The following is a 16,904-nucleotide window of genomic DNA, read 5'->3' as shown; positions in this document are numbered from 1 at the left end:
CTCTGTTATTTTTTGGAAATGGGTATTCAAATATCACATTTCTGTACTTTAGCATTCAAGCTTTATTGATTATCAATATGGAAAGTGAAATGAATAAGGCAAAAGCAAATTTACTTCAATTTAGGCACAGTTATTAGACAGCTAAAACGTGTGGATTTTTTTGTATCACCATATGTGTTTTCTATTATCTCTATTTTGAAGAACACAAAGGTTTATTCTCAAGCCAGAAATAGATGAGATATAGAAAGATTATTGTCCGTTTCTTTTGCTGATTTCATTCGCTCATCTTTGTCATAGACTGCTTAGTTGAATTGCTGTGTTTTATGTCAGTCAAATTTCTTGACTTGCACAGTAGAAGAAAAATCATTTTTTTGTACTCGGTTCGGAAATTTTGATTGAAGACCCCATAAATTACTCCATTTAAACAACTGTTGAAGTCAGCCAGAAAAGTACTTGCAAGAAACAGCCAGGGTGGTACCTCAGTTTCAATGCTAGATGCATTAATGCCAATTGCAAAACCAAGTACACTGTATGGGCCCCAGCAGAGTGCAAAAAGCACAGATACAAGAAACATGATCACCATCTGTCGCAACTCATTGGACTTAATTTTTTGCTTCTGGTCCTGCCTAAGACGATATTTAACATGAATAATTAATAACCATATTCTCAGGTAACAAAATGACACTAAAACTGTAGGTACTATGAAATGTATAAACTCAAGCACAAGAGTACATTGAGGATTCACAGAGCGCATGAATGTACATGAATATACTATGGGATCATAATCCAGCATGTCAAAAAAAATTATTGGTAGTAAAGTTAGAACTGAAAATATCCATACAAGACATAAGTAGCAGCAAGTGTTTTTCTTGCTATAAAATGTGTCATATTTGAGACTATGGCAGATACAGCAATAGCGGTTGATAGCTATCGCAGTGATGTTATAAACAGATCCAATACAACTCAAACACTTGATGCCAGCACTGATTTTGCAGTGTAATTGCCCCAACATCCATCTGTTGTAAAAAATTGCAACAACAATTGTTGGGTATGAATATACTGCCACAGCTATGTCAGCAGCAGATAAGCTGACCACAAAGTAATTCCCTGCAAAAAGAAAAAAAAGTGTTATATTAGCAACCATGAAAATAATCCTTTGAAGATTCTGTAAATATTAAACACAGTCAATTATTTTAAAAAAGGGATAACTTGATGCAGTATTCTGCATAAACTCAATAGACCTAATGCATTAAATATGATGTTTTAACCCATTATATTAGGTCATCACAAATTAGTCTTACTGCATAATAAACATAGCTTTTAATATTTCAATAAAGAGCAAAGCTATAGGAATGTATCACCAACATCTGAAATGTATTTCAATTTGAGGTAATGAGGTTCATATATTTAATGGCAACTACTAGGCATGTAGTCAAGGAGACCATTCATTAGTCTATCTTAAATTTTCAATTGCTTCATACGACTGCCTAATTAAGTGTCTTGCTCATGTCACACAGTAGGCAGATGGATGCTGAATGACTCAAACCTTGGATTTCAGGAAAAATCTTGTGGCCTCAAATCTCTGCATTGATTTCCAAACAATGATGGATTAGTATACAGAGGCAGCCTCTTGTGATTTTGTATCTATTTTGTAACTATTTGTTGACCAGCTAAGCCCACAGGCCAGTTTCTCCCTTTTCAGAGGAAAACTGAGAGCATTGTCTGGATTAGCGACGTGCTCAGAGTTTCCCAATAGGTAAAGGAAGGTAGAAGAAATCAAAGCCTGCTCCATGGACAAAGGAAGCATCTGATTAACAGGTCAGAGTTAATCATTTGCACTAACTGTTAGAACTATTCAATCTTTCTTAATATCAGAATGACCTGGAAAACATGTTGTATAATGCAATTAATGGAAATTGGACCATTACTTGTTGGAAATCATCTGTGTGTCTTTCAGTTTAAAAGAAGGAAGTAACAACAATTCTCACAAGAGTGAGATTGTCCATATCTTCAAAGCTGCATGATTAGACACATATCACACACTGCATACTGTTTTGCACACACACACATGCACACACACACACACACGCACACACACACACACACACACACACACACACACACACACACACACACACACACACACACACACACACACACACCCATATCAACAATGTCAAAATGTCCCTTTCCTGATTCCGTCATATCCAAGTGATCAGTAGTTACCTGCCAGGTAAAGTTATCCTCATTATTTGTTCTGTTTGCTGTATTTATTTATAAAGTTGTTGTTGCCAGTATGTCATACAGTTATAGATGCATTTTTATTTGATGGGTGACATAATATCCTTGGCTCACTACCAGTATGTTAACAGCTAAGCATCTTAGTATCCTTAACCACATAAAAATAAGAAGAATACTGCCTCAGAACCACTCCATTATTGCTTATTTCAAGTGTTTTGTAGGTCCATATGTATGTTGCCCAATCAAGTAAGATTATGGTACAAAAATTCATGCACCCTGTTTTGCACAATTATTTTTCACTGATGTAAAGTTCCAAGCCTTCAGCCAAATACACAAATGTATCTGGTAATATCAGTGTCGCTGTCTTCTTAGTCTTATAGGCTTATAGGTTAATAGGTAAGTACTAGCCTAGCAGCCCTTGTAGGACATTTTATACCAAGACACATTCCCTTTTTGTACTCAAATGAACCTATCCCATTTGGTTTGGTTACTGTTTCATTTACTGATCAAGCATCAGCAGTCAGACAACCTCCAAGTGATGTCTGCAATCATGTTAAAGTAAGTGGTGAAAACTGATCATTTGTTTCTTTTGGTACATTATCTGAAGCACACAAGGCAAACATTATTGCCTGCCATACGTTCTTTCTTTCAGTATTCCTCTTCAGTATGCATCACTGTTCACTGTGTCTTTTCATGTAAAACTTTGTGTTGTTTCTGAAAAATCTCATATCAGTCATGTTTGAATATTTGAGTATATGCATATGGGCAGGACAATAATAACAGGGCTGACACTGAGACTGACTGATTCATTTTGAATGTTTGGCTGAAGGCATACTGCATCAAATTAGTGAGAGCTGTTAGCGATATCTAGGAAAGAAGAATGTTGATGCTTTATTTCCACGTGATTAAGACTATCATTTCTCCATTTGTCTATTGTTTTCTTGTCCTTTCACATACTAAAAAACATGTTTTGCTGTTTCTATTTGATTACAGTAAATACGCAGCCTTTCACACATTCTCTCATTTAACATGTTTCCTTTTAAAGATAAATTGTTAACTGATAGTCTCCATATAAAATCCTAACATGTCTTAAAATATTATGATATTGTTTCCTATTTTTTTCTAATTCTTCATTATTTAACTTCCATAATAAAAGTTTTTTTCTGGTATTCTTTAACTTCTTCATTCATAAACTTTTTCACTTGCATCTATTTTTACTTTAACCCAAAATAGCTTTAACTTAGTTTCAACAACTTTTGGTATCAAGCTATTTTTCTAACTTTCCACGTCTCAGTACCTAGTAGAAGTGCAAAGATACTAAATGTACAATCAGATGCCTTAATTCTGACACTGTTTTCTTATTCCGGGTACAAAAATCCCCATTCTAATGGGGATCAGCCGTGACCTGACTCTAAACTCCAGCTGCATTATTTCTGTTTCTTTTTCACATGGACACATACATGCAATTCCTATGTAATCTAACCTATCTAAAATAATGGAGTTAATCAAATACACTCTATTTTTAAAAAAATAACCTAAATGTTATTTTTTCAGGAAGCACTTTTTCCTTTTATTTTTTTCTGTCACTATCTCACACTCTTTCTTTACTTCTTCCTCCACCAAATGGTTAAACGAAAACTTGATTTTTTGATTGGAAAAGCGAACAGCTTCTATTTTAGTTATATCACCTAAACCCTTATTTTTTTCTATGTTTAACTACAATCCAGCTTTCTTAAGTAGCACAACATAATATCACCATTTTTTTCATCCAGCTCTCATTTTTTGCATTAATGATAACATCATTAGTGTAATTAGGAATCACGATATGATTACTTAATCTATATGTCCCCTCACCCATTTTACCACTCATAATACAAGCAGCAGTATTCAAAACTAAAGAAAATACTACACTGCTCATGGGGAAGCCTTGTCTTACAACTCTCTTCACACACAGCTGCTCGGTATACAATCTATTAACCATGACTTAAACCTTTTATTATATGCTGACTTCATTCATTTTTTCCTTTAAGTCCATATGACATCAACCATTAATTTAGTACCACTCCCCCCATACTGTATGTCATCTAAAACCTCCTTTACAACAAATAATGATTAATGACTTCTTCTTTTATGTCCATACATATTAGGTAACTTTACTTCATCCATAAACTTTTCAAACATAATTTATAGTCTGCATTATTCGATGCAATCAGCTTCCAGTTTTTATATAATTTTTTCTCCTTTTTTCCATATAAATCTTATTATACCTTCAAATATATTACTTTCCTGCATACCATTACCAAACCATTCACCCAATACTCAACATTCTCTGTGGGTTATTAAACTTTATAATATACATCATAACTTAAAATATTCTTCCACAATGATAATCCCTCTTTTAATTGTCCTGGTCCCCTTTCAATAATTCACACTAACACCAACAGACATTTGACAATCTTTATTAATTCAATAAAACTGATAAGTTTATTCAGATAAATGTAATAAATTATCTGAAACCATAACATTCTTGCTGGCATCCATCAGGGCAGCATCTTCACTCATCCTATCCAAAACATCCATCAGGGCAGCATACCTACTCACCTTGACCAAATTATCCATTGGGGAGCATGCCTGTTCACCCTTTCCAAATAAGCAGCATCCATACTCAACTCACTTATTCTTACCAAGCAGCATCCAGCAGCTCACTTGATCCCAAAACTCAATACCATCAACACCATCACTCAGAGGGGGAACAGAAGAGGACAATCCCATCTCTCTACTCCACCCAATATCCCCCCACTAACCAAATAAATAGCCACAAAAGAAAGGGACGGAGGGTGGGCCACAAACTCATGCCAAAATGTGACACTACTTCCCCTACTATAGCAATATAACAGCTAAATTCCACCCTATCTCTACCTCACTTCCCCTAAATCCCAACACCAATTTACCCATCACCATCCAAAGCCTAACTAACCTAACAACTAAACACTAAACCTAACCCTTTAATCCCCCTATCCACTCCCCCCACTCCCATTTCACCTATTCTAATCCCCCTAAAAAGGGTCCTGGACAAATTGGTTTGTCCAAACCTTATTAACATAAGCACATTGTCGAATTCATCCAAGGAAATGTTATTTTGAAAACGTTCAATTGTCTGTACAGAAAAATCGTTCACATCCTGCATGTTATCTTAAGCACTGCTTTCGCTGTAAACTTCCTTGACATAAACTTTTCTCATATCTTTTTGGTAGTATTTTATTTTCCATTTCTCAGCTTATAATTCTATCACACACTTGCCATATTTTACCATTTTTACCAGGTATGGTGATACCTCCTTCTTCTTTCCCCAACAAAATATTTTTGTTTAAGCAATAATTGCTGAATTATCTTCTTATTCTTCTAAAAAATCTCACTTTCTTTACAGAAAAATCAGTATTATTTTCCATTAAACTATTCACCATACCTTCTCTCTTCTTTTCATACCCTTATTTCTCTACTTTCATTAGCTGCTATTCCACTGACAGATCTATATTTATATGTTTTTTCTTTAAATATAACCAGCCACTCTGTTCAGGGCTTACAAAAAGCTCTCATAATATAATGTGCCTTCTAAAACTGTTCAATTTCTTGATTTGTTTCTTTTGACTGCAACACCTTTCCTGATACACTTTTTATACACTATCATTTTCTCCCACTTCAGTCCAATACTCAAATAATTTGAAAACCTTGTGACCATAACATCACATTTTTTCACTAATACACTCAGACATTACAAAATAGTCACTTTCTGTTTTCAGTAACTCTCTTATGCCATCCCACTTAATTACTTCCTGCAGTTATTTACTATCATAATTCAGCTTTTTTGTTTTTATTATCCTTCAAACCACAGTTAACGTCTCTCATTATAATAATGCTCATGCTAACCAAAGCATAAAGTATTATTTTTCAAATACTTCTTTCCTTTCTTTAACATCAGTACCCCTTTTAGTCTGATTTCATGTATTCCATCTGAAATCTGCCACAGTTATTCTTCCAGCATAAACAATATGCATGTTTAATATTTTTACTGTATCACTGAATAAAAATGTAACTCCTGAACATCATGAATTTCCTAAATTCTATGCAATTTTGTGTCATCATCATTTTTCAACTCGCATTATGTCTTTAAGAGATAGGAACCTTATTTTCTTGTTGTGTGGGGGATTGCTAACTGGTTATCTAACTGAACCCATGTAATTAGAGTTGCAGATGCTAGTTCTGATAGCAAAAAAGTTGCCATTGTTATACACCAGATCTCATTGTTGGGGCCCTGTCCTGTTTGTTATGTAGTTTTTTACCTTTAGGACAGCACTCCTGGCATGTAAATTGAGAGCTGTCATTTGATCTTTCACTGAGATAAATTGCTCCAACATGGGTTAGACTATGTTAACATGTGGTGCAAGCACATGTGTCTCAAATTCAATTTGAAAGAAAAATGTAGTGAAGCTAAAATTGCTAAAGAAATGATTTCCCCATACCATATAGGTGACCCCTCCCTGTGTCACACTCTGTCTTAAGAGCTGTAAGTACTCTTTTTGATAATTCATTATATTTTTTTACCATCAGGTCACTGCAGTAAGGAAGGCCTTCTTTCAGGCTTATCTAATTTCCAAACACATCTCCTCTAAATCCAAAGAAGTGGCAATTCCTCTCTACTTGTTCCTCTTCAGGTCTATTATTGAATATAACTCCTCTTTTTGTATTTGTTTATTTCAACACATAACTCAACTAGAGAGATGTCAGTGGCTACTAAGAAAAAAAAAAGAAAGGCAGATAATGATTTACAATTCTTGATGTGATTGTAAATTAATTTCAACAGTCTGCCCCTGCTTTAGCTAAGGTCTTTAAGCATATAGTAGTAATTCCGGACATAGCTGAATAACATTTTTGTTGTATTAAGTGGTCTAACTGTTATTATTAAGCCTGGGATTCATTCTTTTGTACTGAATGTATGTCAGGCAAGTTCAGAACTTGTCTTTGAGTTGAGGCGGTAACAAGACAGTTAGCTCAGAGGTAAGGGTCTGTGAATTTCAAAGCTGCTCTTTGCTGTGATTTTTTAAATTACTATTGCACTTTAATAGTTCTAAAAGACAAAGAAAGACAGATAAGTATTTTCATTTCTTGATCTGATTTTTAATTAATTTAACAGTCTGCATTTGGTTTAGCTAAGATCTTTAAGTCTTTGTTACTGATTCCAGTACATAACTGCACTGCATTTTTGCTTCTTTAAGTGATGTAACTGTTCTTAAACCCTGGTTTCATTATTGTGTACTGAGTCCAGACCGCACCAGTGGTTTTGTGTAGCTCTCAGAAAGATATGGCAATTGCATAACATCTAGGAGCTGCTGAGTATCATCTCAGCCACAGCTCTCAACTTCTTTGCTGCATAAACAGGGGCAAAGCTAAAACTAATGGTTAGAAAACTCATTGTTTTTACTCATGCCTCTCAAGTGACCTCATCATGAGAAATGTTCCTCATTTTGGGTCTTATAAAAATCCCCGTTCCTCACTGTTCCACATTTGCAGGGCATGTTGCACATTCATTGTTAAGAATTCTTCTAATTAATGTCACAGACAGCTGACAAATATGCTTACCAAGAATGAAAAGCTTTTTACTTTTATCCTGTTTAGTGGAAGTAAACAGTTTCAGGTGATAGAGAACACTGAATTTTGTGAAACCATGTCCCTCAGTATTCTGGATTTGAACTAACACACAGTCCAGTATTCTCAATTATATCCAACTTTTCTTTGCATCGGAGCAGTTTCAGGAAAATAAGGTCAAAGATAAGGGCCTTATCTTTTACCTGATTTGCCTGAAATTGCACCAAATGTGGAACCGTGAGGAACGGGGATTTGTAGGGGAGGAGATTATGCATCTCTTGTTGCCTGTCCCTTATGAAAAATAGACAACATAATCTCCTCCCCCTCCAAATGATTTTGCTTTTGACAATCAGCACATAAGGATCATTTTGCAAAGTCTCTCCCCTTAAACTACACACCAGGCTAAAAGACCTTGGCTTAAACTGCTTAATTTTGAGTGTACTGATACTGCTTGCATTCATTTTAGAATCAAACTTGTGAGATTTTTTTTAATTAGTTTACTCATTCTTGCTGGTGCCAAAAGAAGATTTCCAGCCCAGCGGTTTTGTAGTGAAATTTAAATAATCATTAGCAAGTCCAGCCAAGCATATACTGAACTCCAAACAGTTATACTTACCTCTGCCTCCAGAGTCACTCCTGTCAGCATCAAGGACTAGCACTTCCCACAAATTCTCTAGCCAGCCTTATTGAGATGGATATCTTGAGACAGTTAAGAACTGTAGCATGCTGTCTGACAATCATTTATTACACAAACAGCATGACAGTGTGTGAGAGATGCATATATATAATATCTGTGGAGGCAAAAATCTCACGCACAGTAAATTCAGACACCAAAATCACCAGCAATGCATCACACATCAAACCTCTCCAAGGTCATCACAATACACATAATGCATCGTTTGCTGAGTTTCTGAAGATTAACTTGCCTAAACCTAAAAGACTGCAAAACACAGCACAGGCACAAGGCACACTCAGCATATTCAGCCTACTTCCTCACATAGTACAAGGAGTCCCAAAGTCACATATGCTAGGCCAGTGAGGGAGGTTTTGACCCAGCCACACATTCTTAGGGCTATAGTTAGGTTCATATTAGCTTTAGCCTCCCCTGGCTTTTTGCTTTAAGCCGCCTATAGTTTGTATATGTGCCACTCTTATTTTTGCTGTCATGCAGTACTCCTTTTCTTTTATATATCCAGATCTCTATCCCTCCCATCAAGAGAGATCCGTTCTGCAATGAACAGGTCCAGAGTTGGTTCCTCATGCACACATGCCCGGATTTGTTCCAGCCTCACAGAGTCTCTGATTCTGTTCCACTCTCCATTCAGCTCTCTTTATAACTGTCCAAGGTTCCAGCACCTTTGTTTCTTGGTTTGTCTGATTTGAGGTGATTTTTATTTGATCAAATCTGGAGTCAATTTTATGCCTTTTATATCTATATGTATATTCTGAGAGACTGAATAGATATGAGTTCTCTATAGTCACTCTGAGCAAGAGACGAGCATGAGAGACTTTAGAGACCTTTATCCTTTTGGTGAGGAACTTTTTTTTTCCTTTTGCTGCAGTCTGTCCTTTTGGTCTTCTTCATTTGGGGTTTGTCAATCATCATGGTCATAAATAATAGGCAGTATAAGGGGAAGCATCATACCTTGATTAAGTGATGAATGATCTGTGAATCAGGTTGATATAGTCATGGTGATATACCTAATTTAGGGTATATGAGTGAGGTAAACATGAGTTTACTGTCAAGGCTGTCTGTCACCTGGGTCCCTTTTGATCTTTTTGATTTTTCTGTCTGATGACTTTTTCTGTGCTCAGTGGATGTTTTTCATATGGGTTTCCCTAAGAACCTGATTTTTCATTTTTATTATTTTAATTTCATTTTGGCTCTGGCACCAGTGGCAGCTTTCTGGCAGGCTATATTCTTCTGTGAGAGGATATCTGTGTCGATTGTGTTGTTCGACTGGAAGTTCCAGTGCCCAGTTTGCAGTCATCTTGTAACCCTCCTGTGTTTGTGTTTCAGAAAAGTAGATGCCGTGAAAGATAGATGCGGGACAAGGACACCCAGGACTGGACCCTGGAGGACACCACTCTTTTTGGCTTTGAGTGGGCGACATGGCTCTGACCCTGTGTTCTGTGGGGTCTGTCTCTTAGCCAGTTTGCAACCCATCTTGACATTCAAGCTGATGAGTTTTTCATGTTTTTTCATGATTGAGGAGTGGTGTGTGTCAAGGCCTTGAGGGTCAGGTCGAGGTAGGTAGACTGCCTCGCCTCATCAATGGCCTTGGGTGACTGTCGAAAAAAGTCAAAAAGTCAACCAAGTTTAAGAGGGATCTGCTTGACTAAGCCAAACTGAGTTGGTTCCATCAAAGTCAAGTTCCTATGTTTATTTTTATGAGTTCCATTATGATCCTCTCCATGGCTTTGCAGATAAGGCTTGTCAAGCTTATTATAGGTGAATCCATTGTAAGATATACAGATGTGCATCTTGCTATGCTCAGCAAGGAAAGAGTGGTGGTTAGTTGCTCGTCTGGTTCCAGGATCTGTCAAATCACACATTCTATCATGTCTTTGAACCACAGGTACCAGCATGACTCTCTCATAGTTCATGTCGGTGTAAATGACTTGAGATGTACCTTCCTGGATTATATGAAGAGAGACATGATGGACTTCTCAGACAATGTGTCCAAGACAGGTATGAGCTTAATACTGAGCAGCATTCTAGTTTCCCAAAGGATGATGCTGCAATATGAGCAAACATTAATCTAATTCAACAATCGGCTTAGTTTTTGGTGTCATTTGCAGGGACCAATATTTGTCAGCCTGGGAGGATATGAACAACATACCATGCTGCTTCACCAGGAGTGGCCTTCATCTGTCCCCTCTAGGGTTTTGATTTTTGGAAAGGCATTGTCCACTCTCATAGTGTATTTTTAGGCAATGTCAGTCTGATAAACCTACCAACATAATGAAACAAGCAAAGGAAGATATGAAGATGTTACCGATCAATTGTAGGAGTCTGCACAAGAAACTCCAAACCTACCATTCCTTCTCACCCTAGAAGACATGGACATCTGTGCAGTGTCTGTGTCTGAGTCACGGTTTATCATAGTGGAGAGTACTCTGGCGGTGCAGGGCTATAATGCCTTCCACACGTTTGGAATAGCTACTATGTAAGAGAGGAAAAAGGTGGAGGTGCATTAGTCTACCTTCAGAAGAGACTCTTATCAATGCCAGTAAAGCAGAATGATGCACTATGTCCAAGTAATCATCAGAAAAGTCCAGCACAATATATTAGTTATCTATATAACTGCCTCTTGACAAAAGAAATCCATAATGCCTATCTACTGGCACTCACACAGTATTAAATCCAAAACCATTTTCCTAGGTTATCCAAACTGTACAGCTATAGCCTGGGAAACCTGTACCACCACTACAGTACAAGTACAGAGATTCCTGTACTTTGTCAATACAAATGCCCTAAAACAATTCATCAGATTACCCACTGGGAGTAATAACATCTTGTCTCTTATCCTTTCTAATATGGGAACATCTTGCACCATCCCTTGCATATCTTTGTCACTTGCTAAGTCTGACCATAAATCAGTCTCTTTTGAAATAATACTAAAACCAGAGATCCGTTCAACCCAAGGTGCCTTTAGAAATTTCTTTAAGACCAACTACATACTCCTAAGTGGTGATTTGGCAGCATACAAATCCCCACGAATGCATACAATGAAAGCTGGAGACACCACCTTTACCAACAGACTTGTTACCAGTGGTGTTCCACAAGGTTCGGTGCTGGACCCCTTACAGTTTGGAATCTATTTCTCAGAAATCCAGGTAAAAATAGATGGCCTGTAGCTTAGCAAGTTCACTGACAACTGAAAACTGGGTGCAATTGTAGAAACCCCCAATGATGTCAAAATTCTACACAGATAAATGATTGGTGGTAGAGGCATGAAGTTCAATGAAAAAATGCATTATCATCCCCTTCAGCAAAGGAGAAGTCCATGCAAATTACAATATTAATAGCACCCCCCCCCCAAGTTCAAACTCAGTGGTGAGAGATTTTAGAATGCATGTTGATAACAACTTTAACTTTGATCACCATGTATCCACAGTGGTAAGGGAGGCCTTCTACATTGCAGATCTCATAAGTAAGGGCATAGCATCTAAAACTAAGAAGGTTATAACTCCTTTGTACTCGGCCCTCATAAAACCAATAATAGACTATAATGATCCCTTCTGTATGTACCTTACCAGACACCTGCAGCAGTTGGAGAGACCTCAGAGGTTTCTTACAAAGAAAATTCAGGGCCTACAACAAATGACCTACATGAACAGACTGAAGATCCTGTGACTGTACTCTATCTCATATAGACTGCTTAGAAGCGACTTGTGCCTGGCCTACAGAGTAGTCTTGAATCTTGCCTTAATGGAAATGCTGCACATCCAGAAATCAAATGGAACAAGAATAACTCGCTCTAAGGACGTTAACATGGTCTGCGACATTAATAGGACATGCTGGAGAGATATGTCTCCCAGAGGATGTCACTCCTCTGGAACAATCTTCCACTTCATGTACAACAGAGCTCCTCAATGAACCTACTTAAGTGTAACTTGGACAATTGGATGAGAAAATGAAAATTTACTCCAGGGGTTTCTGCTATGTCCCTCTTGGACAGGGGCAGCCAGTGCTGATCCTAGATTTGCAACTTGTGTAGATCTTAGATTTGCATTGCAAATATAGACTATATATCTTGTTCTATAAGGGAACAAGGCTATAATATGGCTAGGCTTATAAAGACTCTAGCTCCAGCAGCTTAGAAACCTTCTATGAACCTATGCTCCTATTACATTGTCATCAACTTCTAGAATACTATGCTCCCATTTTCATAGTCATGAAGTCATGCACCTTGCTACTTTGCTAGCATTTCTTTTTCAGTTCATGTGCAGCTTCTCTGCACATTAGTCAATGCCCTTCTTACAAAGTCTCATCTTAACTACTGTTGACCTGCACCTGCTTGAATTGTAAATGCTTTGTCATAAATATTTCAGAGTCTGTGTTGTGGTCACTAACTTCTTTGTCAGCTTATAATTTGGTTTCTGATCCACTGCCTAACACCTTGATGCATCATGCTCTAGCAGTTATCTCAGTGCCATAAGAATTCTTCATAAATGTAAACATAAACTAGTATAGGTAGTGTACCATTCCCAAGAGGTGGGTAATGTATGATCTTTCATATATTTTTGCATATTTACAGTAGCATGAACACTGTCATCAACTGATTGTTAGCAATTGTCTCACAGTTATGTGCCATATACTTCAGAGAAATGACATTTATTTGACATTTGTCTTTACTGAGTTTCAAATCCTGCAAACTCACTTGCTGGACATGCATAATGTTCTTACTTTATAGGACTCAGGAATACAAAGTCATCCTTAAAGTTGCAAGTCATTCTCTTCTATCAATCATATTTGCTATTGCTCATTGAAACAACTGTGGTCCAGATGAAATACCATAAGGTAACCTTATGAAATTGCGTCTACTTAAGTGTTTATTTATAAGATGACCTAGAGACTTGTTTATATGCTTAAGGTACTTGTGACAGCTGCTACAACAGTGTGCTCATTGCAATCAATTTTTTTCTAGTCTGTCTACACACACTTCCTTTCCATTTATTCTTCTTCCGTTCAGCTGTACAGTAAGAAGGAACAAAGCCAAAAAGTTCTACATATAACATACTATGTAATTCTCCCAACAAATCACACCAAAATAATGGTTTAGCATGGACACTCCATAACAGCAAAATACCTTGGGATAATTGTGAACCTAGACAGACTTGCTACCCCATATGATAGACTCTCCAATTAGACAATCTCAAAAACATGGTGCTCATAGATAACACTGTTGTGCAGAAAACAGATACCTTGCTGGAATTTGTAATGGCTTTGTATCGATGTATTGCCTATCTCAGTCAAATGTTAGGGGCATCTCAACTAGCTCAATGGTGATTACATGTAATTATGACATGGTAATTGTTTACAGTGGATTAATTAACCTACACCCGTCCTGTCTATTGGATATGGAACAGGACATGTTTGGATTATTGAACATCATAGCAATGATAATAAATAACTCAACTGCTTAATATTACAGTAATGTAGTAATATAATAATATAGTAATATAATAATATTCTTCCATCCTCTCATGGCACCTGATTATGATGACAACGTATCGGCATTCATTAAGTAACTAAGAGCATGATGTCTTGGAATACCTCAGTGCCTATCAACATGGAACGAAATGTGCAACTACACATATTGTAGGCTTTACCTTGCCCTCCACATTCTCAATAGTAGAAGTTAGAAGTATTTTTCCATCTTTAGATTGTAAACAAATTTGGTAAATGGTATAATTGTTAGGAATAGGATGAAAATGTGGAAGCTTTTCCCTGCTTGGAGGAGGCTGCCATCTGTGACATTACTGATGTTCATTTTAAAGATACGAAATGCATAGTTAACACAAATTCCATGGTGTAACGGCTTACATTCTTGAAGATTCTATAGCATAGATGACCATGTCTCAATAGCTGCAAAAGAATGTGAAAAAGCCAAAACCAAATGCACAACTCAAGATTAGTAATTGCAAAAATAATTCGGTTTGGTTTTGTAAAAGGCAGATCCTGCTTCTTAAACCTGGTTGACTTCTTCGAGACAGTCACTAGTGCCATCGACGAGGGCAAGGCTGTCCACACTGCCTACTTGGACTTGGCTAAAGCCTTTGACACGATACCACACTCTGGCATCATAGACAAGCTCAGCAGCCTAAATGTAAATCCATATGTCACAAGATGGGTAGCAAACTGGCTAAAACACAGAACCCATAAGGTCAAAATTGCTGGAGCCATGTCAGACTCAAAACCAGTCATGAGTGGTGTCCCACAGGGCTCAGTCTTGGGACCACTCTTATTCGGCATTTACTTCTCAGATGTGAAAGCAAATATGGGAGGATTATGGCTGACAAAGTTTGCAGATGACTGCAAACTGGGTGCCATAGTTGATTCACCTGCTGACACACACATCCTACAGAAAGGTCTCACTGAAACGGACAACTGGTGCCGGAATCATGGCCTCAAACTTAATGCCAAAAAATGTATAGTCATCTCCTTTGGGAAAAACAAAGTACCCACAAATTATCACGTAGACAATAACCCACTGAATACGGAAGAAGTAATCAGAGACCTGGGGACTCAAGTCGATAGTGACCTCTCCTTTGACAACCATGTTGCCAAAGTGGTCAGAAAGACATTCTACCTTGCCCATCTCATCATGAAGGGATTCTCATCCAGATCAAAGGAGGTCATTGTACCTCTATATTCCTCCCTTGTCAAGCCCATGATTGAATATAATGCTCCATTTGGGATGTATCTCACCCGGCACATGCAACAACTGGAAAGACCCCAGAAGTACCTCACCAAGAGGATCATAGGTCTCAAACATGTGCCTTATCCAGCTAGATTAAAGAAACTCCAGCTCTATTCAGTAGCATACCGCCTGCTCAGAGGTGATTTGTGCCTAACATATAGGGCCATGTCCAACCAAGAACTGATGGACATGCTCCATCTCAAAAATCCAAATCCACCAGAACCACGCGAGCTAAAGATTTCAACCTCTGCACAAATATGAATAGGACATGCTGGAGGGATAGATTCATAACACAGAGGTTACCCATACTCTGGAACAAAATCCCAGTTCATGTGAGACAGAGCCCTTCATTGGCACTGTTCAAGAAAAATCTCGATGCATGGATGGGAGATCGCAAGTTTACCCCGGGAGTCACCTCAGTGTCACTACTAGACAGAGGTATAGTTTACTAAATAATGGGGTCCCACATGTGTCACTACTAGAGAGGCGCAACTATATAATACGGGGTGGTGGAAGCCACATCACTGTTGGCTAGGCTTATAAATGCCCCCGGGCAGATAGCCTAGTACACTACTATGAAACTATGAAACTATAAAACTATGAAATACCAGTGGTTATTGACAGTAATATTACTGTATACCATTTGTAATAAAAAAAGCATGCAGATTTTCTGAATAAAGTGCAGGAAAACAATCCATGAAATCACAATATTTATAAGAGGCTACCCAAACAATGAATGGATGGACTTCTCAAAATAAATTAAACAAGCCCAGATGTTTCTGACTCAGTGGACTAAACAACTTTAATTAAATAAAACAAAGTTCAGCTAAGCAGGGCTATTAGGAATCATACTGACAAATATAGCATAGTCTGGCTCCAGAATCAAGATTATGCCCTCTGTAATTATACATGTTGTCATCTTCTTTAACTAAAGAATAAAATCACATTTTGGGATAAATAAATTGCTCTTCCTTGACTTTATAACTGAATCATATAATATAAAAATAATATACTTATAAAAGCAGACTTGGATAGAATCTTCAGTGTCATAAATTAGAATACAGAAAATATAGTCAATGAGTTCTATGATATTATTAACTTCTACATTCATGAGCCAATACCAGTAAGACAAAAATGTGCACACCATATCAACAAGTTTCCTTTGATGGGGTTAGAAATGAAATAAGATATACAGCATTGGTTTGGCAGTCAGTGCATAAAGTTAAGGCTCTGAACAAGCTGCCTGCTGTAGTTAAGGACTCAGGATTTGAGTCCTTTTCCATTTGCTTATTGTGTGTATCTGAGCAAGTCAGTTAACCAGATAGCACCTTAGGGTTATTTCTGTGTCTAGTGGGCTTATCTAATTAATGACTAGATTATTATGATGATGGTTGTAATAAAATGATAATAGCAATAATAATAATAATAATGTAATATGTAGCTTTAAAATGAGAATAGTCATAAAACAAGTCTAGTTTAAAGTAGAAGAATTACAATCAGTGTTCATAATTATTGTCCAAATGAGGTACTGGTATCCATAATGTATTATTTCTATACTCAGCTGAAACCTGGAACTGTGAATATGACCCT

At 37.2% G+C, this 16,904-nt stretch overlaps 1 protein-coding gene across 1 annotated transcript in view; it reads right to left on the bottom strand.

Annotated features, from left to right (window-relative positions):
• Window positions 1–274: 274 nt before the first annotated feature.
• The window catches only part of LOC122808307, a 206,671-nt gene continuing 190,041 nt past the window's right edge, over window positions 275–16,904 (bottom strand). Inside the window, 1 exon segment of the mRNA XM_044079273.1 lies at window positions 275–1,107. Within this exon segment, the coding sequence (XP_043935208.1) occupies window positions 275–1,107 (833 nt within the window).

Source organism: Protopterus annectens, chromosome 8.part0 (genome assembly GCF_019279795.1).
Source record: "Protopterus annectens isolate FY-2018-M chromosome 8.part0, PAN1.0, whole genome shotgun sequence".
Lineage (NCBI taxonomy): Eukaryota > Metazoa > Chordata > Ceratodontiformes > Protopteridae > Protopterus > Protopterus annectens.
This window is presented reverse-complemented; position numbering and strand designations above follow the sequence as displayed.